The sequence below is a fragment of the Drosophila ananassae genome, chromosome XL, assembly GCF_017639315.1.
Source record: "Drosophila ananassae strain 14024-0371.13 chromosome XL, ASM1763931v2, whole genome shotgun sequence".
Taxonomy (NCBI): Eukaryota; Metazoa; Arthropoda; class Insecta; order Diptera; family Drosophilidae; genus Drosophila; species Drosophila ananassae.
The window spans coordinates 15438411-15463751 of record NC_057931.1 but is presented as its reverse complement, the minus strand read 5'-3'; the positions used below and the strand labels follow the sequence as shown (position 1 = coordinate 15463751).

Genomic DNA, 25341 nt, shown 5'->3' with positions numbered 1-25341 from the left:
AGGTTTTACAAAATATTATATTATGGATATATAAAAAAAATATGTATCGCAGTGCAATCAAAAAAAATATGCAGCGCATGCAGTGCATGGAGAAAAAAAATAATTTTTCTCCCAGGCTTGGTTTACTTCTTCCTTCCTTCCACGTCAGCTGGTCGTCGCCGGTTTGGCTACGCTGACGCTCACTTTCCGGCGCAGGTGGCGGTCGTGCCTCCCACGCTTGCTATTTGCTGCTACTGTTTTGGGTTGGTCTTCGCATTAGTCTTCGGCTTTACGCATGTGCAATTGCACGCTGCAGAGTTGAGAGGTCCGGGCCAGTCGGTCGGGCAGACCTGTAGTCGTTTCGGCAGAGGCTTGGAAATATTTTGTATCGATATTAGTTTTTGGTTTATAACTTTAATTTGATTTTCCGAGTGAGTTGTGCTCTGTGGTACTCTGTTTTGGAGGGTTTCTCTTAAAAATTCAAGCTCGTTGTATAGCTTTTGCGCCGTCGTCCATGCGGGCGGTGTTGATTGAGCAAATAGCAGCCACTTTATGCGGGCTATTCTTTTGTTGATTTTTTTCTCTAGACCTCCACGTACCATTGTGCACACTCTACTCACTCAGACGTTTTTTCGTATGATGTATTTTTCCTTTAAATCCTTTTGCATTTTTCCATCCTTTGGTTCCTTTTAGCCTTGGTTCCGAATATCTTCCTAAGTCCTCCAGGACTCATGTCACGGTCGCCATGAAATAAGTTTGGTTTTATTTTGCATTGAAATATTTTTGGTTTTATTTTGTATTGAAATATGTTTGGAGTTTATTTTATTGGAGCAGCAATGGTGCCGCTGCAACGATCGAAATGTCTCTGATTTTTACAATATTATTTAAGGGGGCATGCGCACTTGGAGGGCCAAAAAATAGGCATTTTTTCCGAATTTTTTTCTCGTAAACTATTGAATTTTTTTGAAATATCGTTTTATTATGTGAAAGTACATTATTTTAACTTAAATTTGAAAAAAAAAAGTAGAAAATATTTAGGGGTTTTAAAGTTATGCCCCGTCGAAGTGAGGTCCATCCGAAAAAGGCGAGTTGCGGTGACCAACACTGTGAAAAACTGGATAGTCTGAAATCAAAAAATGAAACGGATTTACATTTATTAAAAGTAAATCTAGTACTTAATCGAAGGATATTAAAAAAAAAAAATATTTGACAAAATGGCGACCTTTCAAAGTTGAAAAATCGTTTTTCGTCAAAAAAATCGGTAGTTTTTCAGCTGTAAAAAAAAAAGTTTTGCATAAAAAAAAAAATCCTTCGATTAAGTACTAGATTATTATGTAATAAAAGAGCATGCTAAATTTCAAGACAATCGGGTCACTAGTTTTCGAGTAAGAGTGGTCACCGACTTTGAAAACGTAGTTTTGAGAAAATCGTGTTTAAAGTTTCAACTCACCATTACGCTTACCGGACGCCCCTCCCTTTAAACATGTGTATCTCACTGAATTTTCACCGGATCATTTCAAAATTTTGTGGACACATTTCTAAATGTATATACTTTAAGAAAATGCAAAAAAAAAAAAATCAATTCTTTGAAAATTACAAGTGCGCATGCCCCCTTAAGTCTAATTAAGGCTAAGTATCATAGCTGCGCTGCTCGCAGGCAGCGGCAGAGAGACGGCTACGTATCTATATACTTATGTATATTGCTATGCGCTCTCAAGTGTAGGCGCGAGGGGTATGCATATACTGTCCGCTCGTTGCAATTATGCCGACGCTAGCATTTCCCGTGTGTGGGCTAAGCCATAACGATCGGATCATATTTCGGCCACTTAGGAGTTATGACCGGGATTTTGAAATATGTAAACACTGCAACAAAGTGTTACAGTGTGTACCCTTTAAGTATTTTCGGTACAGTGGGTATTCAATATATGTGCATACTCCAGTAGAAACAAAGAGACGGACGAGAAAATGCTTATATCGACTCAAGAGGTGATCCTGATCAAGAATATTGTTCGTCTGTAGAGCGTTGTGCGGCCACTATGCCGAATTTGAACTCGCGGGCATAACGGTAAGTCCCGGAGTCGTAGTCACAAGAACGTACAAAATTTCTGACTAAATGTGCCTGGATTGTGCAAGGGACTAATCGGGTTGACCAGGCGCTTGATGTGATCAGGCTGGGGTTGATGTTAGATACTTGATGTCCTGGGGTGGTTCTCCTCAAGTACAGATGGTACAGGGTTTCGGCTGATTCCGTATCGGCCGATTCTACTTGTGGCCCGTTTCGCAGGAGCAACACTCAAAATAGGTTGGATAACGCGGTTCCTACTTGTGGTATGTATCCCGGGAGCAACACTCGAAGTAGGCTGGGTAACGCGGGTTCTACTCGTGGTCCGTTTCACGGGGGCAACACTCGAAGTAGATTAGATACCGATGAGGCAACTTCTATTTGTGGTCCGTTTACACAGGAGATACTTGAAGTTTTAAGAGATTCCTACTTGTGGTCCATTTTACACAGGATCACTCGAAGTAGGTGGGGTTTAAGAGAGTCCTACTTGTGGTCCGTTTTACACAGGATCACTCGAAGTAGGTTGGTTTTAAGTGTCCTACTTTGACACTGAGTAACGAACCGATCTACTCTGTATTCGCAACTATTTTTATTTAAAAAAAACAATTCTTATATAAGATGCTAAATTATACATAACTAAATCTAGGGAAGGTCAATGTTATGGACGTGTTAATGCCAATGTTAATGCCCACCTCTAAGTCTATGTGTTAATGCCAAGGGGTCACCCACCTCTAAGTCTGCTGACTCAGATTTCTTGTTCATGCATTGCTTAAACATGCATTTCGGCTTAGCTAGCTGACTTTGCTCGCTTCGGTCAGTCGGTCATTCTTCCCGCCGATACTGCTGATTTCCGCTTCTGGCGCCGTCTACTAGGGCTGGGTTATTAGGTTGGATATTGTTTCATGCTTGTTGCTAATAGTTAATAGGTGTGCCAATAGGTTAGTGGGTCTGATTATTGTGTATTGCGACATGCTGATCACCATTGATTATATCAGATTACTAAGTGTGAATATAGGGCAGTAGGTGCCAACAAATATATACTTTATAGGGTCGGGATCAGAGAACTGCAACGAGTATGATTGAGTATGATAAAATCATCTTTAACAAAAACAGATCAAATCAAATCACATCATATGTCACAACATTTCAAATCGATTCAAGTACAAGTCAACTTTAAATCAGTTGATGTGATTTGTATCGTATAGTTTAGCTCGGTTTGAATCAAATCGCTTCAAAAAAATCGTCAGGTATAATTGACTGACTTTGATACAAAATGATTGTTGAAGTAGGCTACGATCCAGGCAGATGATTTAAATCATTGAGGTATACTCGAGTAAAAATGTATGATTGAAACCAGAGACTTGTAGTAATGTTTATTTTAATTTTTTTAATATACAAATAGAATAGACAGAATTTCAGCTTCTCTATCAACTAAGGGGACAGGGATTCAGCGAAATAATGACGTTTCATATTATCATAATATTTCTTCACAATGCTTCACAATAAAATGCATGAAGGGGTCAAAAATCACCAAAATGCTGATAACGTAATAAATAGGCAGACCCTAGCCTTGAGGCTCCCATAAACCATGTTGATTTTTAAGTTAGAACGATGGGACACTCTATAGAATCTGGCAAAATAATCCGATCTGCCCAATTTCATAAGGATCGGCCGACTATATCCTTTAGCTATCATATAACTGATTGATCGGATAATATAATAGATAATAATAATAGATAATATAATAGATACAAATAATGAAATAATAACACAAAAAAATCATTTTTAAAATATATGTGTGCGTTTTAATAACAAGACATTATAAATCATTTCTTTGAATGGAATTTAAAAAAATGATGCTGTCAACACCGCCTGGCGCAATTCTGTTACGTTTCTCTGTAACTATATTCCCTGCTAATGAGAATGATCTTTCTGCTGCTGCACTGCTTGCTGGTATAGAGTGAACTTGAAGCGCAACTTTGTACAAGTTGGGAAATATTTTTTTATTGTTTTCCCACCACTCCAATAAATTAAAATTATGCGACATATCAATTAATTCTCTTGAATATCGAAGTACCTCTTCATAGGGAGTTTCTATCTTTTTACGAGTTGTCTTCTCCAATAAGTCTTGAAAAAAAAAGCATCACTTGAGGAACTGGGCTGAGGATCGACAACATTGTCAAATTCGTTGAATATTATATTAAATGAATCAAATGAAACTGTGGATGAAGGACTTCCCACTCCGTTAAGGTTCGTTTGAACTGAGTTTGATCCGATTAATGATACAACAAAATTAATAATTTCAATTGTATCCGAAGGTTGTAAATTATTAGCTGGTGGGTACAAAAAAAAAGCTACTCTATGGTAAATTGATAAATTTTCCATCCAAATGTTTTCAATATTTTTTACCAAGTATTTTTTTAAGCTTTCTATGTTCTCAGCTTCATCATCATTTGGGCGTAAAATTTGTTTTAATTTTGTAATAGACGGTATTACATAGCAAAGTGACGGGGATTGTGTTTCTTGCAGCTTTTTAAAAACAATTTCAATGTTTTCGCAAAGATCTACCAAGGACTTGACAGTGGTCAAATTAATCTTAAGCAGTCTGTTCGACTCATTTTTCGCTGCCAAAATTTGGTTAATATCAGCCCAATTTTCCAAAATAGATTTTACCATTCTATAGTTAGAGTTCCACCTTGTCTGGCAGTGGCTTTTTAAGGTGGTTTTCAATAAATGTTGCATGTTTGCTTTTTTAAAAAATTTTGTCAGTTTTCTGCATGCTTCTAAATTTTCGGATAGATCCACAGCTTCCGAAAATGACTTTTCTAGTGCATTAGACAACAGGTGGCTGCTACAATTAATTCTTGTATTATTTTCGAGAGCCTTTATAATATTTGCCCCTCGATCGGTTACAAATTTGATGCGTTCTATGTTGTCGACCCCGAACTGGTCGAAAACCGATTTAAGTTTTGTGTACACTTTTTGGCTTGTGGTTTTTTGGAAATCCATTGACTTCATACCAATGACATCATGGAATTTTTGGTTGTAAATGTAATGGAAGGTAACTCCCAAAAAATTTCGTTGGACGTAGTTGTCAGTCCACAAGTCAATAGTCGCGGATGCTCCTCCACTGCGCACAACTTCTTCAATTTCCTCTGAAAGCTCCTTTTTTTTCTCGTGTGCTGCCTTCGTTACATTTCGTGACACTGTTGTTGGGTCGGGAATAAGATCGTCCACATCAATATTCTCCCCGTATCTCGCTCCAATCTGTATTAAGAATTAAACCATCTTCTTAAACCCTCCTCCTTTGACTACAGTAAATGGCCGACAGTCTTCTGCCACCCAATTTGCACAGATTTTTGTGGCCAAAGTCTTATCTTCAGCTGATATTTGTGCAAAAGTTACTGTTTTTTTTAAATTCTTGCAGCACTTATGCCTGTGCAAATTAGATGTTTGCCCGTTTTTGTACTTAAGCACAGCTGCACAGGTACGGCAAAAAACAAATCCTGGCACAATTTCGTCTGCTTCATTTACTATTTCGGATAATATGTTCCACAGGGAACTACGTCCTTTTCGTTGGCCACTGAGGGTATAAGCTCCGCTCGCAATTTTTCTTTCAATTATTTCGTTAGTTTCTTCCATTTTTATTAGAGAATACTATTTGAAAGTAATGAGTGACAAGTAGTGATGGCACAAATTTTTATATGGTACAAAAAAATCGATTATTTTGTTTCAATTAAAGATTTGGTAGTCTCGAAACATGGTTTTAAATTAATTGATTAATAATGAAATAAGGTGGAATTAAAAATCAGCCCAACTTACTGGCGACATTTTCAAACGCGCATAGCTATAAGTCAGGTTGCTCCACACCGAGAAAGATTATGTTACAAAGCCAATTGTTTAATATTTATTTATTATTTTATTATCCTCTTGACCAAATTTTGATTACCCTATTTATGGCGTTGCTTTTAACCAAATTTCCACGTAACCTTATAAATATATTAAGCCTCATATAGGCTCCAGATACAGCCTCAAAAGGCTCCAGATTAAAGCTCATTAAGCTCAGCAGGCGAATCAGAATCAATCATATGTGTATGATTTTACATCATTTTCGGGTATTGCTTTGCTTCTGAACAAATCAAAACAAATCATTCCCAATTGATGCGATAGTGATTCAAAATTGTTCCAAATCATTGACACGAAGCATTCGGATCGCTCTGTTCACATGAATCAAATTTTAAAATCAATCAGAGTAACCTATCATTACTCGAGTATGAACAAAAAAAATGTGATTCGTGCAGTTCTCTGGTCGGGATTATGTCCTTCACTGCGTTGGACATTTTTAACGAAAATCATAATATCTCTGCAAGGGTATAAAGATGGAACTTCTTTGTATTTTGGGTCAACTGATCCAACCTAATTTCATCAGGATCGGACCATAAGGACTATATCCCATATTTGTATACATTGTTTCCTATATTTATAATAAAACTGTATCTTAACTTCATGGATATATGAAGTCCTGCTCCGCACTAAGCCAGCTGTACCTTATTGTTTGCACGTTAAACGTTAATCTGTCAATGACATCCGACATACAGTAGGGAGCAAAATTGAGTACATGTTGAAAATTTGATGTTTAGGTGCTCATAACACATAAACGCGAAAGTAAATGGTAATACCTTTTTTTTCTAAGATTATATATCTTATTCTTAACAAAATGGCATATTTATTTTAACCATTAAAAAAGCCGTTTACTAGATATAAATTAAAATCAGTAGCAACATGCAATATACTCAGACTAAGATGATATGACACAAAAAGGAAACAAGATATTTTTAATACTTGGTCCAAAGACCCTGGTTTTTAATGACATTGTTTAGTCTCCTTGGCATGCTCTCTATCAGATTTTGGATAATTTCTTTTGGAATTTTTTTCCATTCGTTTTCTATACGCCTCCAAAGCTCGTCCAGATTGCTAGGGGCTGCCTCATATCGTCCTAGCCGTCGCTTCACAATTGCCCACAAGTTTTCTATTGGATTGAGGTCGGGACTTTGAGCAGGCCAATCCATAAGTGTAAAAACTTGATTTTTCAGCCAACCTTTAACGATTTTGGCAGTATGTTTCGGGTCATTGTCATGTTGAAAAATTAATTCCTGTTCGGGATAGGCGCATTTTTCTATGAAATCGGGTAGATTGTTTTTCAGGATTTCTAGGTAGTCTTCTTTATGCATTATGCCATCGATCTTGATAAGTTTTCCTGTGTTCCACCATGTAAAACACCCCCAAACCATAACACTTCCCCCACCATGCTTCACACTTTCCCTGACATGGGTTCTATTTAGCTTTTCCCCAGGTCTGCGCCAGCAATACTGCTTTCCATCCGATTGCATTCGATTAAATTTTGATTCGTCGGACCAGAGTCCTTTAAAAGGCGAGGGCGACCACTTAAATTTTTTTGACTTCACATTTTTCCTTCTTTGGACTCTAACCACCACTGATTGGCTTATGTTAAGTTTTTTTCCAATGGCACGCGTTGAGAAACCTTGATTTGTTAAAGAAACAATGCTGTTCTCTTGATCTGACGATGTTTTTTTCATTTTATCACCAAAACAAAAAGAAAATTTTAGATCAATGAAGAAACTTTCTTTGACGTGTCGCTCTCTGAGTTATGATGGTGAAAGGTGACTTATTATTACAGGGGTTTCTTTAATAAAAGCAACAATACAGTTCGAATCACGTCAGGTTCTAAACTGAGTATATGCATGTTGCTGCTGATTTTAATTTATATCTAGTAAACGGCTTTTTTAATGGTTAAAATAAATATGCCATTTTGTTATGAATAAGATATATAATCTTAGAAAAAAAGGTATTACCATTTACTTTCGCGTTTATGTGTTATGAGCACCTAAACATCAAATTTTCAACATGTACTCAATTTTGCTCCCTACTGTATATTTAAACCGCTTCGCTGTGCGATCATATTAATGCCTAGTTATTCCTAATAGGTTAGGTTAGACGGCTGGTGGTCATATCTCTGTTGGAGGCAATCGCACCACTTAGACCGTATTCGATCCCTTGTGACACCGTGATTGATGTTATTGAGGAACCTGTTACCCAGATGTTGAAGTCTGAGAGACTGCAGGGCTGGGCAGTGGCATAGAAAATGCTCGACAGTTTCTTCCCCTTCTTCGTCCCTGAAGCTGCGGCAGTAGTCGTTGAGGGGTGTATTCATGTGCATATAGCTTGTGCTTCCACTAGCCAGTGCCAAGTGATCACTTTTAAAGCCGTGCTGATGTGGGTTTTTTCCATCCTAAGTAGTTGCAATATGTTTTTTTTTTTCAGATTTTGGGCCAGAGTTGACGGGCTAGCCGACAGTTGGGGACGGTGCCCCAGCTGAGCTTGCCCCAGCGAGTTTTCTTTTTTGTTTGCTTCCCTAGGTTGGAGCTTGTCTGAGGCTATTGAAACACCGCTACCCTTCAGTTCTCTCTGGAGCGGTGTGGTGGTGCCTATGCGCACCGATTCGTCTGCTATACAGTTGCCTGTGATGTCTGGGACCCAGATGAAGCTTATGTCATACTGGTTGGCCATCTCGTGGAGATGTGATCTACAGTCTGAGACTGTTTTGAAGTTGCTGGTGACCGAGATAATCGATTTTATAGCCGCTTGGCTTTTACTGTATATGTTGACTCCCCTTTGTATGGAGTTGTGTATGTGTAGGTATTTTAATGCTTCCCTTATAGCTATCACTTCGACTTGAAATACGCTGCAGTGATTCGGTAGTCTAAAAGAGACTCTGATGCCTAGTTGTGTGGAGTTTATCCCTCTTCCTACTCTATTGTCTAGTTTAGAGCCGTCGGTGGAGATGCTTAGTGCGTTCTCTGGGCCTGGGATTTGATATCTTCATTCTTCTCATTTTGGAATGAGGGTCTGGAAAGAAGTATGTGGTACTCTCTGGGAGTATAAGGTATATATATTTTTGATCAGGATCACCTCCTGAGTCGATTTAAGCATGTCCGCAAAATATTCTCTTAGTTTTAAAGCTATCGAGTTGAAACTTTGCATACATCCTTCATTTGTTTGCAGGCAGTATATAAGTCGGAACGGCCGGGATCGGTCGACTATACCCTATAGCTGCCATATAACTGATTGATTGGAAATACTTTGTTGTTTTTTAAGTTAGATGGTTAAAAAACAGAAGATAGAAGAAAGTCCTTTCTTCACATGTTATATTTGGCCAACATATCTTATCTACAAAACTTCATAAGGATCGGTCGACTATATCCTATATCTTTCATAGAACGATCGGAATTGGCATAACTTTGTTGTTTTGTTAAGTTAGTTAGAAAGATAAGACTTGGTACAAATTCTATTTTGGATAAAATAATCTGATATGCCAAATTTCATAAGGATCGGCCGCCATATAACTGAACGATCGAAAATGGCACAACCTTAACTGCAAGAGTATATCAACTTCGGCTCCGCCCGAAGTTAGCTTTCCTTTCTTGTTTTTTTTAGGGCTGGCCACCATACCAGCACTCCATATTGTAGTATGGGTCTGACTATATCCTTACGAGGGCAGTCCGATTTTGACTGCGTGTGGAATCAGACGTGTCCGCGGATTTTAGAAAAATGGAGAAATGTTGAAAGAGCAATATCGGTGATTCCATTCTTGTTTTTTTAAAGGGAAATCGCTAAGTGAAATGAAAGAGCGCTTGGATGCTGTGTACATTGACTCTTCTCCTTCGATAGCGACCGTCAAAAATTGAGGCACGCCCAATTGCCCCGAAAACGGCTACATGGAGGATAACGTGATAAAAATCGACGATCATGTATTGGCAGACGGTTGATTGAAGATGCGCGAAACAGTAGGCATCTCAAAAGAACGCATATTCTGCATGAATTGCATGGTGACAAACGCAACCGTGAGACCACTTCAGAGCAGTTTATGACGCTGTTTGAGTGCAATCCAAACGAGTTTCACCGTCAATGAAACATGGATCCACTGGTACACACCAGGGACCAAGGCATCCGGCGAGCATATGGTCCGTAGAAGAGGAAAGAGGACTCCTCCCTGCGGGGTTTCTGCAGATAGCCCGTGTAAGGGACAATGTGCCTAGTGAAGACGACACTTTCCTGTAAGCTACTAATTGAATAATGAGTTCCACTAAGATGATATCTACCCCAAGAGCTGTCAGGGCGTTGCTAATCGTGTTCTGGAGAACTTTGTGGAAAGCCCCTTCTATATCTATATATGTTTTGGGTATAAATACAATTCGCGATTTGAGGCAGTGATGTTAAAATTTTACCAAAGACAGTGGTATTTTAAATATATAAAGTATATATAGCAAAGGCTGTGAAAGTTTTCCTAAAGACAGAGGTCTTTTAAAGATATGTAAGAGTCAGTTTATGAGTAATCGGAACCAGCGGATTTGTAATGCTTAAAGCTATGTGTTGCCCAATATAGGGTTTTCTGGTGAAGTACGCGGCAGGGACGCTTGCGGACGGAATGTCTGTTTCTGCAAAGAAAGTGTGTTTCCAGCAGCATAGCTAGAGATTGTAAGATTGTAAGAGTCCAAGTGCCATCTTCTATTTACCAAGATAGCCTTGGGTTATGGCCTATATGGATTGGATTTTCCCTTGTATTTTCTAAGCCTGAGCAGAAATTGCTCCATGGAGATGCTTTTGGAGAGTCCGACAGCCGTTAAGACAAGTGCGAACGTAAAGGCGAGTACAAAAGGATCTGTATGATACGGGATCCGTGGCGAAGTGTACAAACGGACGCTTTAACGAATTCCAACCTTGACGAGTAGGATTGGGAACTTCCCTCAGGGACACCACGGTCCAGTCAGAAGACTCATGATCCTGTTTGTCCAGGATTCCCTGGTGTGGAGGAGGAGAAGGAGCCTAGTTGCTAGCCAGCCACGAATCCGACAGTATGCATGCAGGTGTAAGGCGTCCAGTGCAAACGCATAGATCCGTGTGTGTGTCTAGAAAAACCATTTGTGCCTCTATCAGGCTGCCAGGCACGATGGCTTCATATCTTGCCCGGCGTACGCCCAGGTGGTGTGTGTCTTGGCGACCAACCCAGATTAGAAGCTGGCAATAGTGAAAGGGCAAGGCAAATAACCGAAAGAGGCAACGAAGCTGAAGAGGATAGCGTGCGCAGACCACAGGAGCAATCATCGACGCAAAGCGAGCGGCGCGACAGCAGCAGTAGCAGAATGACTGCTGCGCAAAGGCAAGCAGCACTAGGGCGCCGTACCGAACAAAGGGAACCACAGGCCGAAGGAAGGTAGTCCTGGCAGGAGGAGCAGAACATACTTAAATAAAGTGTAAAGTGTAAAGAATCAAGGCCTTTGAATAAAGAAGACATAAATAATTGAAAGCTTTTTGTATTATTTCTGGGCTCGTGAAATCATGTCGAATACATTAATTCTGTAGAACGTTCCCATAAACTCTGTGAGGTGGACGTCGTTACACCTACTTGATGACATTCAGTTTAGAAATATCATGTGGGTCACCATCTAGACCGCGTGTACTAGCGACGCCAAAGAGTTTGAGTCGGCTACGCCCAATTGCCGGTCAGTGGCATACGAGAGTTGCGCAACCGTCTTCTTTTTCCCAACGTCCCGATCGTCTACTCCTAGTCCCCTCAGTGCATCGGTTATTGAGCATTGCAAGATGTTGTGCACCCATAGTCTGGCCGCATGCGTGCCTATCAACTAGTGCGCTGTGATTTCCTTTATTTCTAGACTACAGTCTTGACTGTTAAGGGAAATCCTCCTAACGTATCTCTAAATAGACAATTTTCTGAATAGTGTCGCCTCGGCGCTACTGTTGACCAAAACCAGTCGTATTAGATGAACGGATCGATAGTCTACTCCTAGTCCCCTCAGTGCATCGGTTATTGAGCAAGGTGTTGTAAAAGCACCTTCGATGTCTAGAAAAGCAATGAGCGCATATTCCTAGTCACTAAGCGCCTTCTCATCGATAATGGTGACCTCATGGTTGTGAACAGTCATGCTATTATTCATGTTAATGTTCAGATGAAGATGGAGGCTAATGAGCCTCTTCATTTCCTTGAGAAAGGTCGAGAGACTTATTGGTCTGTAATTCTTGGAAGAGCACTGACAGGGTTTTTCTGCCTTGGGCATAAAGACAACATTTGTGGTCAGCCATGCTTCTGCCATGATGCCAGTTTTGAAAACCATGCTGAAGATTTTACACTCTTTCGTCATACTTTTGGATCATGCAAAAAGCTGTATTGAAGCAGAAAACCATTTTGAATAAAATAAGCAGAAGACAAAGCAGTAAACTTTGGAACGCACCTTATACCATCTAGAAGTCCCATTATTAGGTTAGGTAAAATATAGGTGGACGATAATTATAATATTTGGCAGATCAGATTACTTGCCTTAAATAAAAAAATGTATCTATTTATATGAATTTAGTGGTTTAACCTACCTTGTAGGTTAAAAAATATCAAATTTATGGAATTTCCGATCAATCTGTCAGTCAATCAAATGCGTGAAAAGGTAAGAAACGTATGAAACGTTTGTAGTCGATAAATTCTAAACTGAGAGACTAGTTTGAGTTGAAACAGACTGGAAGAATATACCGACTCAGGAGATAATCCTGACTCATTCTCTACTTGTGACCAAAATTATTAAATCCCATTACAAAAATATATAAAAAAAAAATAATATAGTGATTTTTTGAAAATTAATAAATAATAATTAATAAATAATTTAACAGAAATAAGCAAAATAAGAAAGGAAAGCTAACTTTGGGCGGAACCATAGTTTATATGCCCTTGCAGTTAGGTAGCAGCTTATATTATTGTATATATATACATATATCAGATAATATATAGTTGTCCGATCCTTATGAGAATTTTACCATAGAATTTATTTTCTAATAAGACAGTTGGAAGCAGCGACAAGAATCTTTAAAAATAGCAAGGTTGTGCCATTTTCAATCGTTCAGTTATATCCTTGATATTTTTAAAGATGCTTGGGGCTGTTTCCAACCTTTTTATTCAAAAATTGATTATCGAATCAATGAAATTTTCAGAAGGATCGGCCAACTATATAGGATCCGATATTTGTATAATAATAAAAGCTGCTGTCTAACTGCATCGGCTCCGCCGAAGTTAGCTTATGGCAGTTATAAGCTACCATGGTTTCCACCAATATTCAACATGGCAACAAAAAAAATGTGTGCAAAGTTTGAAATTTATAGATATAAAACTTTGAAGCAAGTTTGTGTTGAAACACAGAAGCGAACTTTTTTACAAGTATCTACTCGCGACGGAGATCCTATATCACAGCGTCACACAATTTTTACCAAAACTATTATTTCATATGTACCTTTTTTAAAATTTGTATTAGTTATTTTAATTTAATTTTTATTCAATTTTCTTAGGTGAACGACCGGCAATCATTGCACCTCCTGAGAGTGAATGGTATCACGGGCGACTGGATCGGTACTCAGCAGAATTGCGATTGCGAGGAAGCAGTAAATTAGGAAGTTATTTGGGTTAGTATTCATTATGTCTAAAATTAATAACTTCTGTTCAGTAACATCTATAGAATATATTTGATAAGGAATAAGAGCGGCATTAGTCGCGTCTTAAGACTATATGATACTAGGAACATTTTTACCTTCCGATTAAGTATGGAGTTTTGAAAAACCACACTTGCTCTAAAAATGTTTCGCAACAAAAATATTTATTTAATAGAATTTAATAACCTTTTAAAGCAGACGGTATTTGGTGTGTGCAACGCAGTGAAGAAGACATCTCCGGAACGGCCGGGATCGATCGATGGGATCGAAGGGTATATTGTTTTCGTGTGAATGTATGTAAGAGTGGGAAGGAATCATCTTTGACCCCATAACATATATTTATTATTTTGCTGCATCTACAGCCGAGTCGATATAGCCAAGTCCGTCTGTTCGTCTATCTGTATGAACGCGTGAGTCTCAGAGTCTATAAGAGATACAGCAATAAAATTTAAAGCCGATCTATACGCAACCTTTTTCAAACAATTTATCACCACCAAAACTGTCAGATCAACCGTACGTATATGCTTTCATATATATTCATGCAGCCAATCTTATTTTTAGGCCGTCATTCTCTGAACATAGTATGTTATCAGATCTTCCAAGGACTAATCTCTTTTTTTTGCCAGGCCCCAATGAAGTACCAGTCTGTTAGCTAAAGAACTACGTTAAGGCTCTTTGCAAACCTCTACTTAAACTGTTTAATTTATCTCTGAAAACTTTGATTCTCCGATAATTAATGGCTTTCAAAAAGGCTTTCAAATACATGTTATTTACGCCGATTTAAATAAAGAATTTTATTCAGTATACTTAATTCTGTTGAGTAAATAGCATCTTTTATGGCTTTTTTGAGACTTCCCATCGAGAATTTACCTAGATACTACTTAGCTACTTAGGATGTCCCTCAAAGATGCCATGTCGTGCCGTTACGCCATCTAGTTATAGGGATTCTCTAGAAGTACAGTAAAATATACTGGTGGGGACTAGGGTACATTCAGTAAAAGGGTGAAGTTTCCGGTGTTGTTGGGGCTCCACTGATTTGTTTCTATTTATCTTATTGCTGTTACTTCCGCCTGTTCTATACCACCTAGTTTAGCATTGGGTAAGTTTAGTATGATGATTAGTGCTTCGTTTGGAGTAGTTCTGATAGCGCCACTGATACATGTTGGTTTTCTTTTTGAGGGCTGACCACCATACCAAGGCCCCCTTCAGAAGTGTAGGTCTTACTAAGGCAGCATAAATGCAGCTTACTAAGTAGGGAGATTCGCCCATATGAGTACCATTACCTTAATGTAGTTTCGTATGACTCTTTCAAGTTTCTTAAGCAGGAAAGATTATCAATTGATTGCTCTTAAGCCTTTTGACTTTGCTTGTTCCCTTTGGGTTGTGGAAGATTTTTAAAGAGAGAGACAAGTTATTTGAGAGCCAGGTAAGAGCGATCAGTTTCCAGCACTTCGTTCGGAGGGTGTCTTGCTTTGTGGACCACCAGGAAGGCTTTTCTCTGTTCTTCTTTGGTCTAATTTTAGGGCAAGCCCCTTTAAGTGTGTTTTTGTAAGCTTCTGTAAGGGTAAATTATTGCACCTGTGGTGTGATACTGTCCGAGAGAAGTTTAACATTTGTGACCAGTTTGCTTTCCTAGAGGTTCTAGCTTTGGATTATTTAAAAGAAGATATGATGCCATGTATCTATGATAAGAGAATGAATTTCTGGCCCAGAACTTTGCAATGAGATATTTGAAATGAGAATTTTTGGGTACTTATGTTAGATCGTTTGGTTCTTTATGGTTTTTATTGTGAAGGTGGGGTCATTTCCCTTATTGCATAAGAATATGTTTAAACTTAGAGTAAAATTGTAATAAGAGAATATACGTATGGATCATGCAAGATCCCATTCCACCATTGTCTCAACCACTTCGTTCGGAGACGTCATCCATCCGATTTGCTACCATGCAGCGGAATAGATAGTTCTTCTGATATTTCTGCTGATTTTGTGTTTCCATTGGAGCCAGATTTATTAACTTTACGGTGACTGAGCTGAAACCGAAGTTTAGCTCCTCGTGAGAGCAAGCGATTTTTTATTTATAATAAGGATCGCTTGGTTTGTTGGTTCCTATATTTGTACCACCATTCCATCTTTGACGCATGGTTAGAATCTGACACGGTTCTTTGATGGATGCTGGAATTCATACTCTCGCTCGGGGTCTGCAAGGAACGTTACACCAGCTTAGAGCATCAAGTTGGGCAACCTCATAGACCTCACCAAGCTGTCCTATCCCAGATTTCCAGAGCTCCACGGATCGCTCGTCGTCACATGCCACTACCTTGACACTGCCCTGAAATCACCCTACATCTTTGTAGACATAAGCAGGGCTTGGTTCCTTGGCCAGGATCTCAAATAATTTTTTTTTGAAGAGCTGCACTCACCCATCCCCACTCATCTCTAGGTATCCTGTCTTCGGGATTGCCTAAGTCGAACACTTTAATAGGTATGCTTTCCGTAATCTTCTTAGCTAAGCCACCGCTTTGCCGAAGGATCTTGAGCTGTTGTTTCGGGGCTGTGAGCTTTGGCGTGTGTCAATTGCTGGAAGCACGTTTCATGACCACTCCACCACCTTTAGTAACTTTCTGAACTTTGTGCGATTTTTTCCACACTTGAAGGTGGCATCATGTCACTTCGAGCGCTACGGATTACCAGCTAGCTGTCCGGGGCTGCTTATTTACGAGTAGGACCCCTTGAGAAAAGTCCTTCATTGGGCCCCTTCAATTTACTAATCACAGCTGACCTGGGGATTGTCGGGCGCAATTCAAAAGCTGAGTCCTATGCTAGGCATCCTAAGAATCATCATACAAACTGAACAAAGTATATTTTAATTGCGTATAAAAATATATTTATATTTTTTTTTGGGGTTTTACAAACGATTGTCACATTCCCTGAGACCCGTTCGGTAGCCCCAGACTAGGCATCCTACAACAAAACATCTCGCAAACTCTTCTAGATACTTTCTTTATTGCATTTCGAAAGAAACAAAGATTTTTAATCTTGGCTAATTGTGGAACGATGCCGGGTGTTGTTCTAATGCCCTTGCAAAGGGTCAACTTCAAACTCGAAACTCCAAACTTTGCCCGCATTCTTCTTTCCGTTGCACGCAGTATATGTCGGAACAGCCGGGATCAGTTGTATATATTATATAGCTGTCATATAACTGATTGGTAGGAAATGTCATAACATGAAAGTTTTTTGAGCTAGAATTTGAACATATTTAGATTAGTGGGACTTAATACAAATTCCATTTTGGGGTAACTAATCCGATCTATAAAATTTTATAAGCATCAGCCGACTATATCCAATAGTGGTCACAGAACTAAACGATTGGAAATGGCATAATTTTGGAGTTTTTTTTAAGGGGGCATGCGCACTTGTAATTTTCAAAGAATTGATTTTTTTTTTTTGCATTTTCTTAAAGTATATACATTTAGAAATGTGTCCACAAAATTTTGAAATGATCCGGTGAAAATACACTGAGCTACACATGTTGAAAGGGAGGGGCCTCCGGTAAGTGTAATGATGAGTTGAAACTTTAAACACGTTTTCTCAAAACTACGTTTTTGAAGTCGGTGACCACTCTTACTCGAAAACTAGTGACCCGATTTTCTTGAAATTTAGCATGCTTTTTTAAGGGGGCAGGATGGTTTGAGAGTCCGAAAAAAAACAGGTTTTTGCGATTTTTTTTTTCATTTCTAAGTGAATAGAATTATTCAATTTTTTTACACGATACATGGCTATATTTGGAGAGTATCTACGAATTTTTTTGTTAAGAAATAATTATTATTTATTACGTGACGGGCAGTTGGCCGGAGTCGCTTCAAAAAATTGTTATCTTGCTGTGCTTAAAGTCTGGCCTTAAAAATTGAATTGATTTACTTAAAATATTAGTTTCTTGTGCGGATGAACGAAACCATTTTGAAAAATATGCGATTTTGAATTTTTGGCGCTGTTGTAAAGTCGGAGGTACCATTTTTACATAAAAATCAGCCCACTATTGCCCGTAAAAATGGTAAAAAAAATTTTATTTAGATCCGAGCATTACTTTTTGAGCTACGTTACGCACCGACTTGAAAAAGTTGTTTTGAGAAAAACGCGTCTAAAGTTTTAAAAGCAATTGAAAGTATATGGATAGAAAGAAACTAAAAAATCGGTATCTCAGCGAGTTTTAGTCCGATCGACATGAAACTTTCACAGGATATTCCTGAGATAATGTTCTATTATATAAAAAATTTCTGAAAAAAAAATTTTTTGAAGTCTCAAACCATCCTGCCCCCTTAATACATAATAATCTAGTACTTAATCGAAAGATTGATTTTTTTATGCAAAACTTTTTTTTTTACAACTGAAAAACTACCGCTTTTTTTGAAGTGAAACTTCTTATACGACGCCGGAAAATGTTGCGTTAAACGTTTAACGCTCCAGTGGAGGGGGAATAGCGTTGAACGCTTAACGCAACTCGGAAGGAGAAGAGGAAAAGAGAAAGATAGAGTGCGAGAGAGAGAGAGAGTGAATGAGAGTAAGGTATCGCCAGGCGCATGCGCTGCTATGGCTGCTATAATATTAGTGCCTATGCGTGAGTGCATCAAGCGTCCTATGTGTCGAAAATTCTTTTTCTTATTCTTATCTCGTATTTTGTTATTAAAGTGTTTCCCATAATTAATTCGTGTTCTATATAATATTGACGCACTACTTGTAGTATTAGTACAGTGAATAGTGATTCAAACAAACAATAAAATGAGTGACAGTGAAAATACGCATAACACAGCGGATTCCAGGTTATGTGGTGGTACGTTTCTCTTGAATATTTCAATTGTCCATAACAGATGCACCTTGTGGATCATATCATCTTGAAATTAATATCAATTGGATTGGCAAAAATTTTAATGGTTTGATTTTGAATTGATTTTACAGCGGAAAAAGACAGTGCAGCCGGTGTTTTAAGAGGAGGGAACAGAGCACAATATTATCGTGAATACCGAGCACGAAAGAAAGCAGAACGGGAAAAGGAGGAATTGGAGATGATAGCTGGCGGTCAATCGAGGAAGAGGAAAACAGCTGCGGAATATCAGAGAGAGTACCGAGAGCGTAAAATATCGCTAAGAAGTTTCACTTCTTTCGCGCGTAGGGACTCCACGCACACAATTTTTTAATTTTAACGAAAAACGATTGTTCAACTTTGATAGGTCGCCATTTTGTCGAATATATTTTTATTTTAATATCCATCGATTAAGTACTAGATAAACTTTTAATAAATGTAAATCCGTTTCATTTTTTGATTTCAAACGATCCAGATTTTCACAGTGTTGGTTACCGCAACTCGTCTTTTTCGGACGGACCTCACTTCGACGGGACATAACTTTGAAACCCCTAAATATTTTCTACTTTTTTTTCAAATTTAAGTTAAAATAATGTACTTTCACATAAAAAAACGACATTTCAAAAAAATTCAATAGTTTACGAGAAAAAAATTCGGAAAAAATGCCTATTTTTTGGCCCTCCAACTGCGCATGCCCCCTTAAGCTGAAAGATAGGGACACGATACCTATTTTTTTTAAGCAAACTAAGCCAATCTATTAAATTATTATCTGCCGTATAACTGAACGATCGGAAATGACACTTGGCTTGTCACTTTTACCAATATTTCTTGACATCTTGTCAGCATCTGACATCAAATCAAACAAGGTGGCTTATCATCTGTTGGTGATTGAGCTTGATGCTGAAACTTCTTGTGAATCCGACATTGACAGCTGTAACGAACAACGAGGCGCTGGTATTCTTTGGAAGCTACTAACCCTGCACGCATTAAATTCCGGCTCTAGCTCGTCAGCGAATGGTGTGGTGTTCTGTAGCAGTTATGTAATTAATAAATTTGAATTGCGTGCTAAACGAGCCAATTTCGGCAGGACAGGATATAGCATACCAAACAGACAGACAAAAAAAGATAGTACTCTCACTTTACATCCCCTGTGATGTAAATAGGGTGTCCTCAGCCCACCCTACCATGGCCAGTGCGTTTCCTATGCGATCCTGCATCAGGCTTTGTATTGTTGAACCTACGACGGTTCTTGGGTCGGAGTTAAAACTGGGTATTCTACTCTGTCAATATATTAGGTTGTCCAAAAAGTCTTGCGGTATTTCCGATAGGTGTTTTTGCACGCGCGTAGTTCCAGTTTTATTCGTTGCCTCGGTTCATGCTATACCTTTTTGGAAAGCTCTTTCACGCGCTAACACGTGTTTGATTTATTATTGTTTAATTTGAGTCGTTCGTGAGTTATAGCGTCGCAAACAGAGCAAAATAGAAAGAAAATACGGAACATTTTACAGTACAACTACGATAAAGGCAAAAATGCAAGTTTTTGGACCCGATACAGTTTCCATTTCCACCGCACAACGATGGTTTCAACGTTTTCGTTCTGGTGCAGAGGTGGTCGAAAATGCGCCACCGTCCGAAAGGCCTTTCGTCGAAAATTGCGATAAAAACGCTGAATTGATCGAAAGAGATCGGCATAGTAGCAGCCGTAGCATCGGCCAAAAGCTGGTCATGAGTCATCAAACCGTTATTAACCATTTGAAGAAGCTTGGATTCAAAACAAAGCTCGATGTATGGGTGCCACACGACTTGACGCAAAAAAACATTTTTGACCGTATGGATGCATGCGAATCGCTTCTGAATCGTAAAAAAATCGACCCGGTTTTGAAGCGGATGGTGACTGTCGATGAAAAGTGTATCACTTACGACAACGTGAAGCGCAAACGGTCGTGGTCGAAAAGCGGTGAAGCTGCCCAGACGGTGACCAAGTCTGGATTGACGGCCAGGAAGGTGTGTTTGGTGGGATTGGCAGGGAATCATCCACAATGAGCTGCTCCTCTATGGCCAAACGCTCAAATCGGACCTGTACTGCCAACAACTGGACCACTTGAGTGCAGCACTCATGCAGAAGAGGCCTCCTTTGATCGCATTATTATAACCAATTTTATGAACAATTGAAAATTCAATAAAAATACAGCAAGTCTTTTTTGACAATCTTATATTTATCGCGTATTGATAAAATATAGGAGAGATATAATCTTTTAAAATTAAAGCCTAATCTATTTGTTGGCACCTAGTGCCAAGACCTAATACCCAATCAGACCTAATTTGATCCAATCAATATGCATCAGCATGTCGCAATATACAAACCCACTAACCGATTTTCTCACCTATAAATAATTAGTAATAAGCATAAAACTATATCCAACCTATTAACCCAGCACTAGTAGACGGCGCCAGAAGCAGAATCAGCATATCAGCGGGAAGAATGACCGACTGACCGATGCAAGCAAAAACCAGCCAGCTAAGCCGAAATGCGTGTGCAAGCAGTACATGAACAAATAATCTGAGTCAGCAGACTCAGAGGTGGGTTACCCTGGCATTAACATTAGTTTTAGCACGTCCATAACATTGACCTTTTAATTTGGCATCTTATATAAGAGTTGTTCTTCTAAAAAATAAAGATAGTTCCGAAATCAGAGTCAATCGTCTCGTTACTCAGTGTCTGAACCACGGCACTTAAAATCAACCTACTTCGAGTGATCCTGTATAAAACGGTTCACAAGTAGGACTCTCTGAAAGTTATCTACTTCGCGTGGGTCCAGTGTAAACGGACCACCAGTAGAACTTTCATCATCGAATCTACTTCGAGTGGCTCCTGTGTAAACGGACCACAAGTAGAATCCGCGGCATACCAGTCTACTTCAAGTGTTGCTCCCGTGAAACGGACCACCGGTAGACCCCGCGTTACCTAACCTACTTTGAGTGTGGCTCCCGTGAAACGGACCGCCAGTAGGACCGGCCGACAAGCAATCAGCCGAACCACCATAACACCGGTACTTGAGGAAAACCACCCCAGGACTTCAAGCACCCCACATCAACTCCAGCCTGATCACAGCAAGCGCCTGGTCAACCCGAGCAGTCCTTGGAAAATCCAGGTAAACTTAGTCAGACTATTTACGTGCTTTGACTACGACTCCGGGACCTACCGCTACTCCCACGAGTTCAAGTTTGACGTTGTTGCCGCATAACGCTCTACGGACGAACACTATTATTTTTTTTAAAACTACTGTTTTTCGTAATTTTATGTCGTATGACAATATAAAAACTTTTATATTTAGGTAGGTGTTATAAGGTATTTTTATTATCCACTAAAATTAATTTTAATTTAAAATTTTAATTTAAAATTAATTTATTAATAAAAATTACAAATATTTTTTGGTAGCAGCTTATTTCGAATATTTCTAGACTTCATTGTTCAAACGTTTTTATGAACTGCGATTGTTTATTTTACTTATTCATATACTTTATTTTTATTTTGATCTATTTTGAGGCGTTAAGTTTATTTTCACCGTTTTAATGTCATGATCAAATTTCGGTTCTGCGTCGAGATGATATATATATACATATATGCAAAAAGGGTCACCTGGGATATTACAACGTTGAAAGCGCTTCCAAATATCGGGGGTGTCGTAAAGAATACTTAAGGGGGCAGGATGGTTTGAGACTTGTTTCAAAAAAATTATTTTCAAAATTTTTTTTATATAATAGAACATTATCTAAGGAATATCCTGTGAAAGTTTCATGTCGATCGGACTAAAACTCGCTGAGATACCGATTTTCTAGTTACTTTCTATTCATATACTTTCAATTGCTTTTAAAACTTTAGATGCGTTTTTCTCAAAACAACTTTTTCAAGTCGGTGCGAAACGTAACTCAAAAAGTATTGCTCGGATCTAAATACAATTTTTCACACATCTTTTATACAATAAATACTTGCGGATGAACGAACGCTTTTTTTATACCCTTGCAGAGGGTATTATAATTTTGGTCAAAAGTGTGCAACGCAGTGAAGGAGACTTCTCCGACCCTATAAAGTATATATATTCTTGATCAGGATCACCTCCTGAGTCGATATAAGCATGTCCGTCTGTCTGTTTCTACGCAAATTTTTCTGCGTGCTGTTCCGTCATTCTAGGATCACCAGCAATACCCCTTTCGACACCAGAACCTCTTTCTAATTGCTGAGACCAGGTATTAGACCAAATACGCTGCCGGTACCTAAGGGAGACCACCGTTGCTCATGTGCGAGCAAAATATTTGACGTTCGTAGGCGAAGATTCATAGGAAACCCAGTCAACAAGTCCTGCCTTAACGTTTGTCTTGCCGCCCAAAGATATTCGCAGATTACCCCTTTTCATTTTTCATAAGGATCGGCCGTCTATATCCTATAGCTACCATATAACTGATTGATCGGAAATGCCATAACTTAGTTGTTTTTCAAGTTAGAAGGATGGGAGTTTCAATGGGGGTTCCTCTTTGGGCAAAATAATTCGATATGCCAAATTTCATAAGGATCGGTGAACTATATACGATCCGCTATATATATAATAATATAAGATGCGTGGCGCCACCTAACGGACTGCGACTCAACTGCAAGGGTATATAAACTTCGGCTCCGCCCGAAGTTAGCTTTCCTTTCTTGTTTTTAATTTTTTTTACCATTTTTACGGGCAATAATGGGCTGATTTTTGTGTAAAAATGGTACCTCCGACTTTACAACCGCGCTAAAAATTCAAAATCGCATATTTTTCAAAATAGTTTCGGACCTAACGGACTGCGACTCAACTGCAAGGGTATATAAACTTCGGCTCCGCCCGAAGTTAGTTTTCCTTTCTTGTTTTAACTTGTCTTTTAACCATATCTGATTTATTTTAAATTTTTAAAACTAGGTATTGTGTTTTTTTTTAACTAGACTTCGATTTTACATCATGTACAGTTTAATTCAGATTTTTATTTGACCATTACGACCTCATTTGCTTTGCTGAATCTGGGATTTTTTTTATTTTTGTTATTATTTATTTATTTTTATTTTACTATTTTTTTTATTATATCTGACTCATTTTATTATGTGCACTCATGGTTAACACCTTAGTCATTATCAGCAACGCGCAGACTGAACCGGACACAAGTTTTCGATTTTTTTTTTCTTTGCCCAATTTTGGTCGCTGATTATGATGACTAATGGGGTTCCTTTGGCACTTCGCTGCCAGATTTTCAGGGTCGGTATGATGAATTCAGCAGAAATTAGCGATCCTATGCTCGCCTCTTTCGGCTTCAAAGCTGGGATACTCGGCAATCTTAATATATATAAATCTCGTGTCACAATTTTTGTCTTCAATGGACTCCTAAACCACTTAACCGATTATAATAAAATTCGCACACCATGTGCAGTTCGATCCAACTTGAGAGATAGGATAGTTTAAATCTCAAATTATAGTCGCAATTTTAATTTATTACTCTATAAAAATAATTAAATTTATTTTGTAGTGAACGAAATACCGTATAATTCAATTAATTCCACTTTTTACTTAGACTGAACACGTGTTACGTGTTACGGCCACGTGTTTCTTAGACTGAAGTGTAAATTGAATTCATATTATAACTAGATATTGGGAACGGTAAAATAGAACCAGGCAATTTTTGCACTTTTGTTTATGATAAAAATGAATTGATTCAGAGTATTTTCCCGGATGTAACGGTAACGGTCGTGTAACGGTACGGGTTTCACCGAAAAAGATCACCGGAAACATTCTTGAAGCAACCATTTTGGCTGGGAAGTTTAAAGGAAAAGTGGTCCTGCTGCCACGTATTCCGATGATACCATCAGATTCTACCATACCTTTCAAAAGGCTGCAGTTTCCAATTCGTTTGGCTTTCGCCATGTCTATAAATAAATCTTAAGGTCAAACAAATGTCCGTTTGTGGTTTAGATTTAAAAAATCCATGTTTTTCTCATGGGCAACTATATGTATGTTGCGTGTTCACGTGTTGGGAAACCGTCGAATCTATTTGTGTTAGGTAAAGACAGGGTAACCAAAAATATTGTGCACCAATTGGTGTTAAATTAAATTGAAAGTATTTATAATTAAAAAAAAATAGATATTAATGTTTAAAAGTTTAAGACTGTCTGCCTTGCCTACCTCAGTTAAAGCGTCACATATTATTTACCATATTATACTGCAATATACTTTATTTGTTATAAATTTAAATGGAAATAATAAATCTGATACATTTTTATTTTGTACCTATTGATTTCTGCTTAATATCAAGTGTAAGAACATTTTAATTAATTGTGTTCAACGTACTTCCCCTTCAAATCTCGGCCCGGGGATTTTGTATACCAAAATCAACATTTTCGTCTTTGTTCGTAAATAATTTCATTGTACTAAAATGTTATAGTAGTAGAAAGTCAAATAGGAAGATCACCATATTTTTTTACAAATACCATCTGTGTGAAAAAGTCACAGCAACGCGTGTCCGGGTCAGCTAGGGGCTTATAAAAACTTCCGTTCCCCATAATAAAATAAAAACGCCTGAATGAAGGCATCTTCTTTCGTACTGCACGTCACAGACTTGAACTTACTCATGAGGGTTCGGAACACACCGAATTGGATTAAAATATAGGATTTGGATGGGTTCATTCTTACTGGATGAGTTCACAATAATTGCAACAGCTTAGGTTGCGTAAATTTTTGTGTGGTAAGCTTTATATATATATGTCCGGATAATACGATAATCCGGATAAAAAGGAAGCACGGTTGCGGTTTATCAAAAAAATTAGATAGATTTTCTCATACAGGAAAAGTGAAATCTTCGACGA

The 25341-nt window shown here is 38.4% G+C and overlaps 1 protein-coding gene across 9 annotated transcripts in view; it reads left to right on the top strand.

Moving 5' to 3' along the window:
- Nucleotides 1-25341, top strand: part of LOC6502898 (ras GTPase-activating protein 1) — a 135639-nt gene that overhangs the window by 29605 nt on the left and 80693 nt on the right. For 8 of the 9 annotated variants that reach the window (XM_044716932.1, XM_044716935.1, XM_014905759.2 and 5 more), the window contains one exon: nucleotides 13466-13579. In XM_044716932.1, coding sequence (XP_044572867.1) covers nucleotides 13466-13579 — 114 coding nt within the window. Of the gene's footprint in view, nucleotides 1-13465; nucleotides 13580-18559; nucleotides 18914-25341 lie in introns of those variants that run through there. The other variant, XM_044716936.1, reaches the window with a different exon arrangement.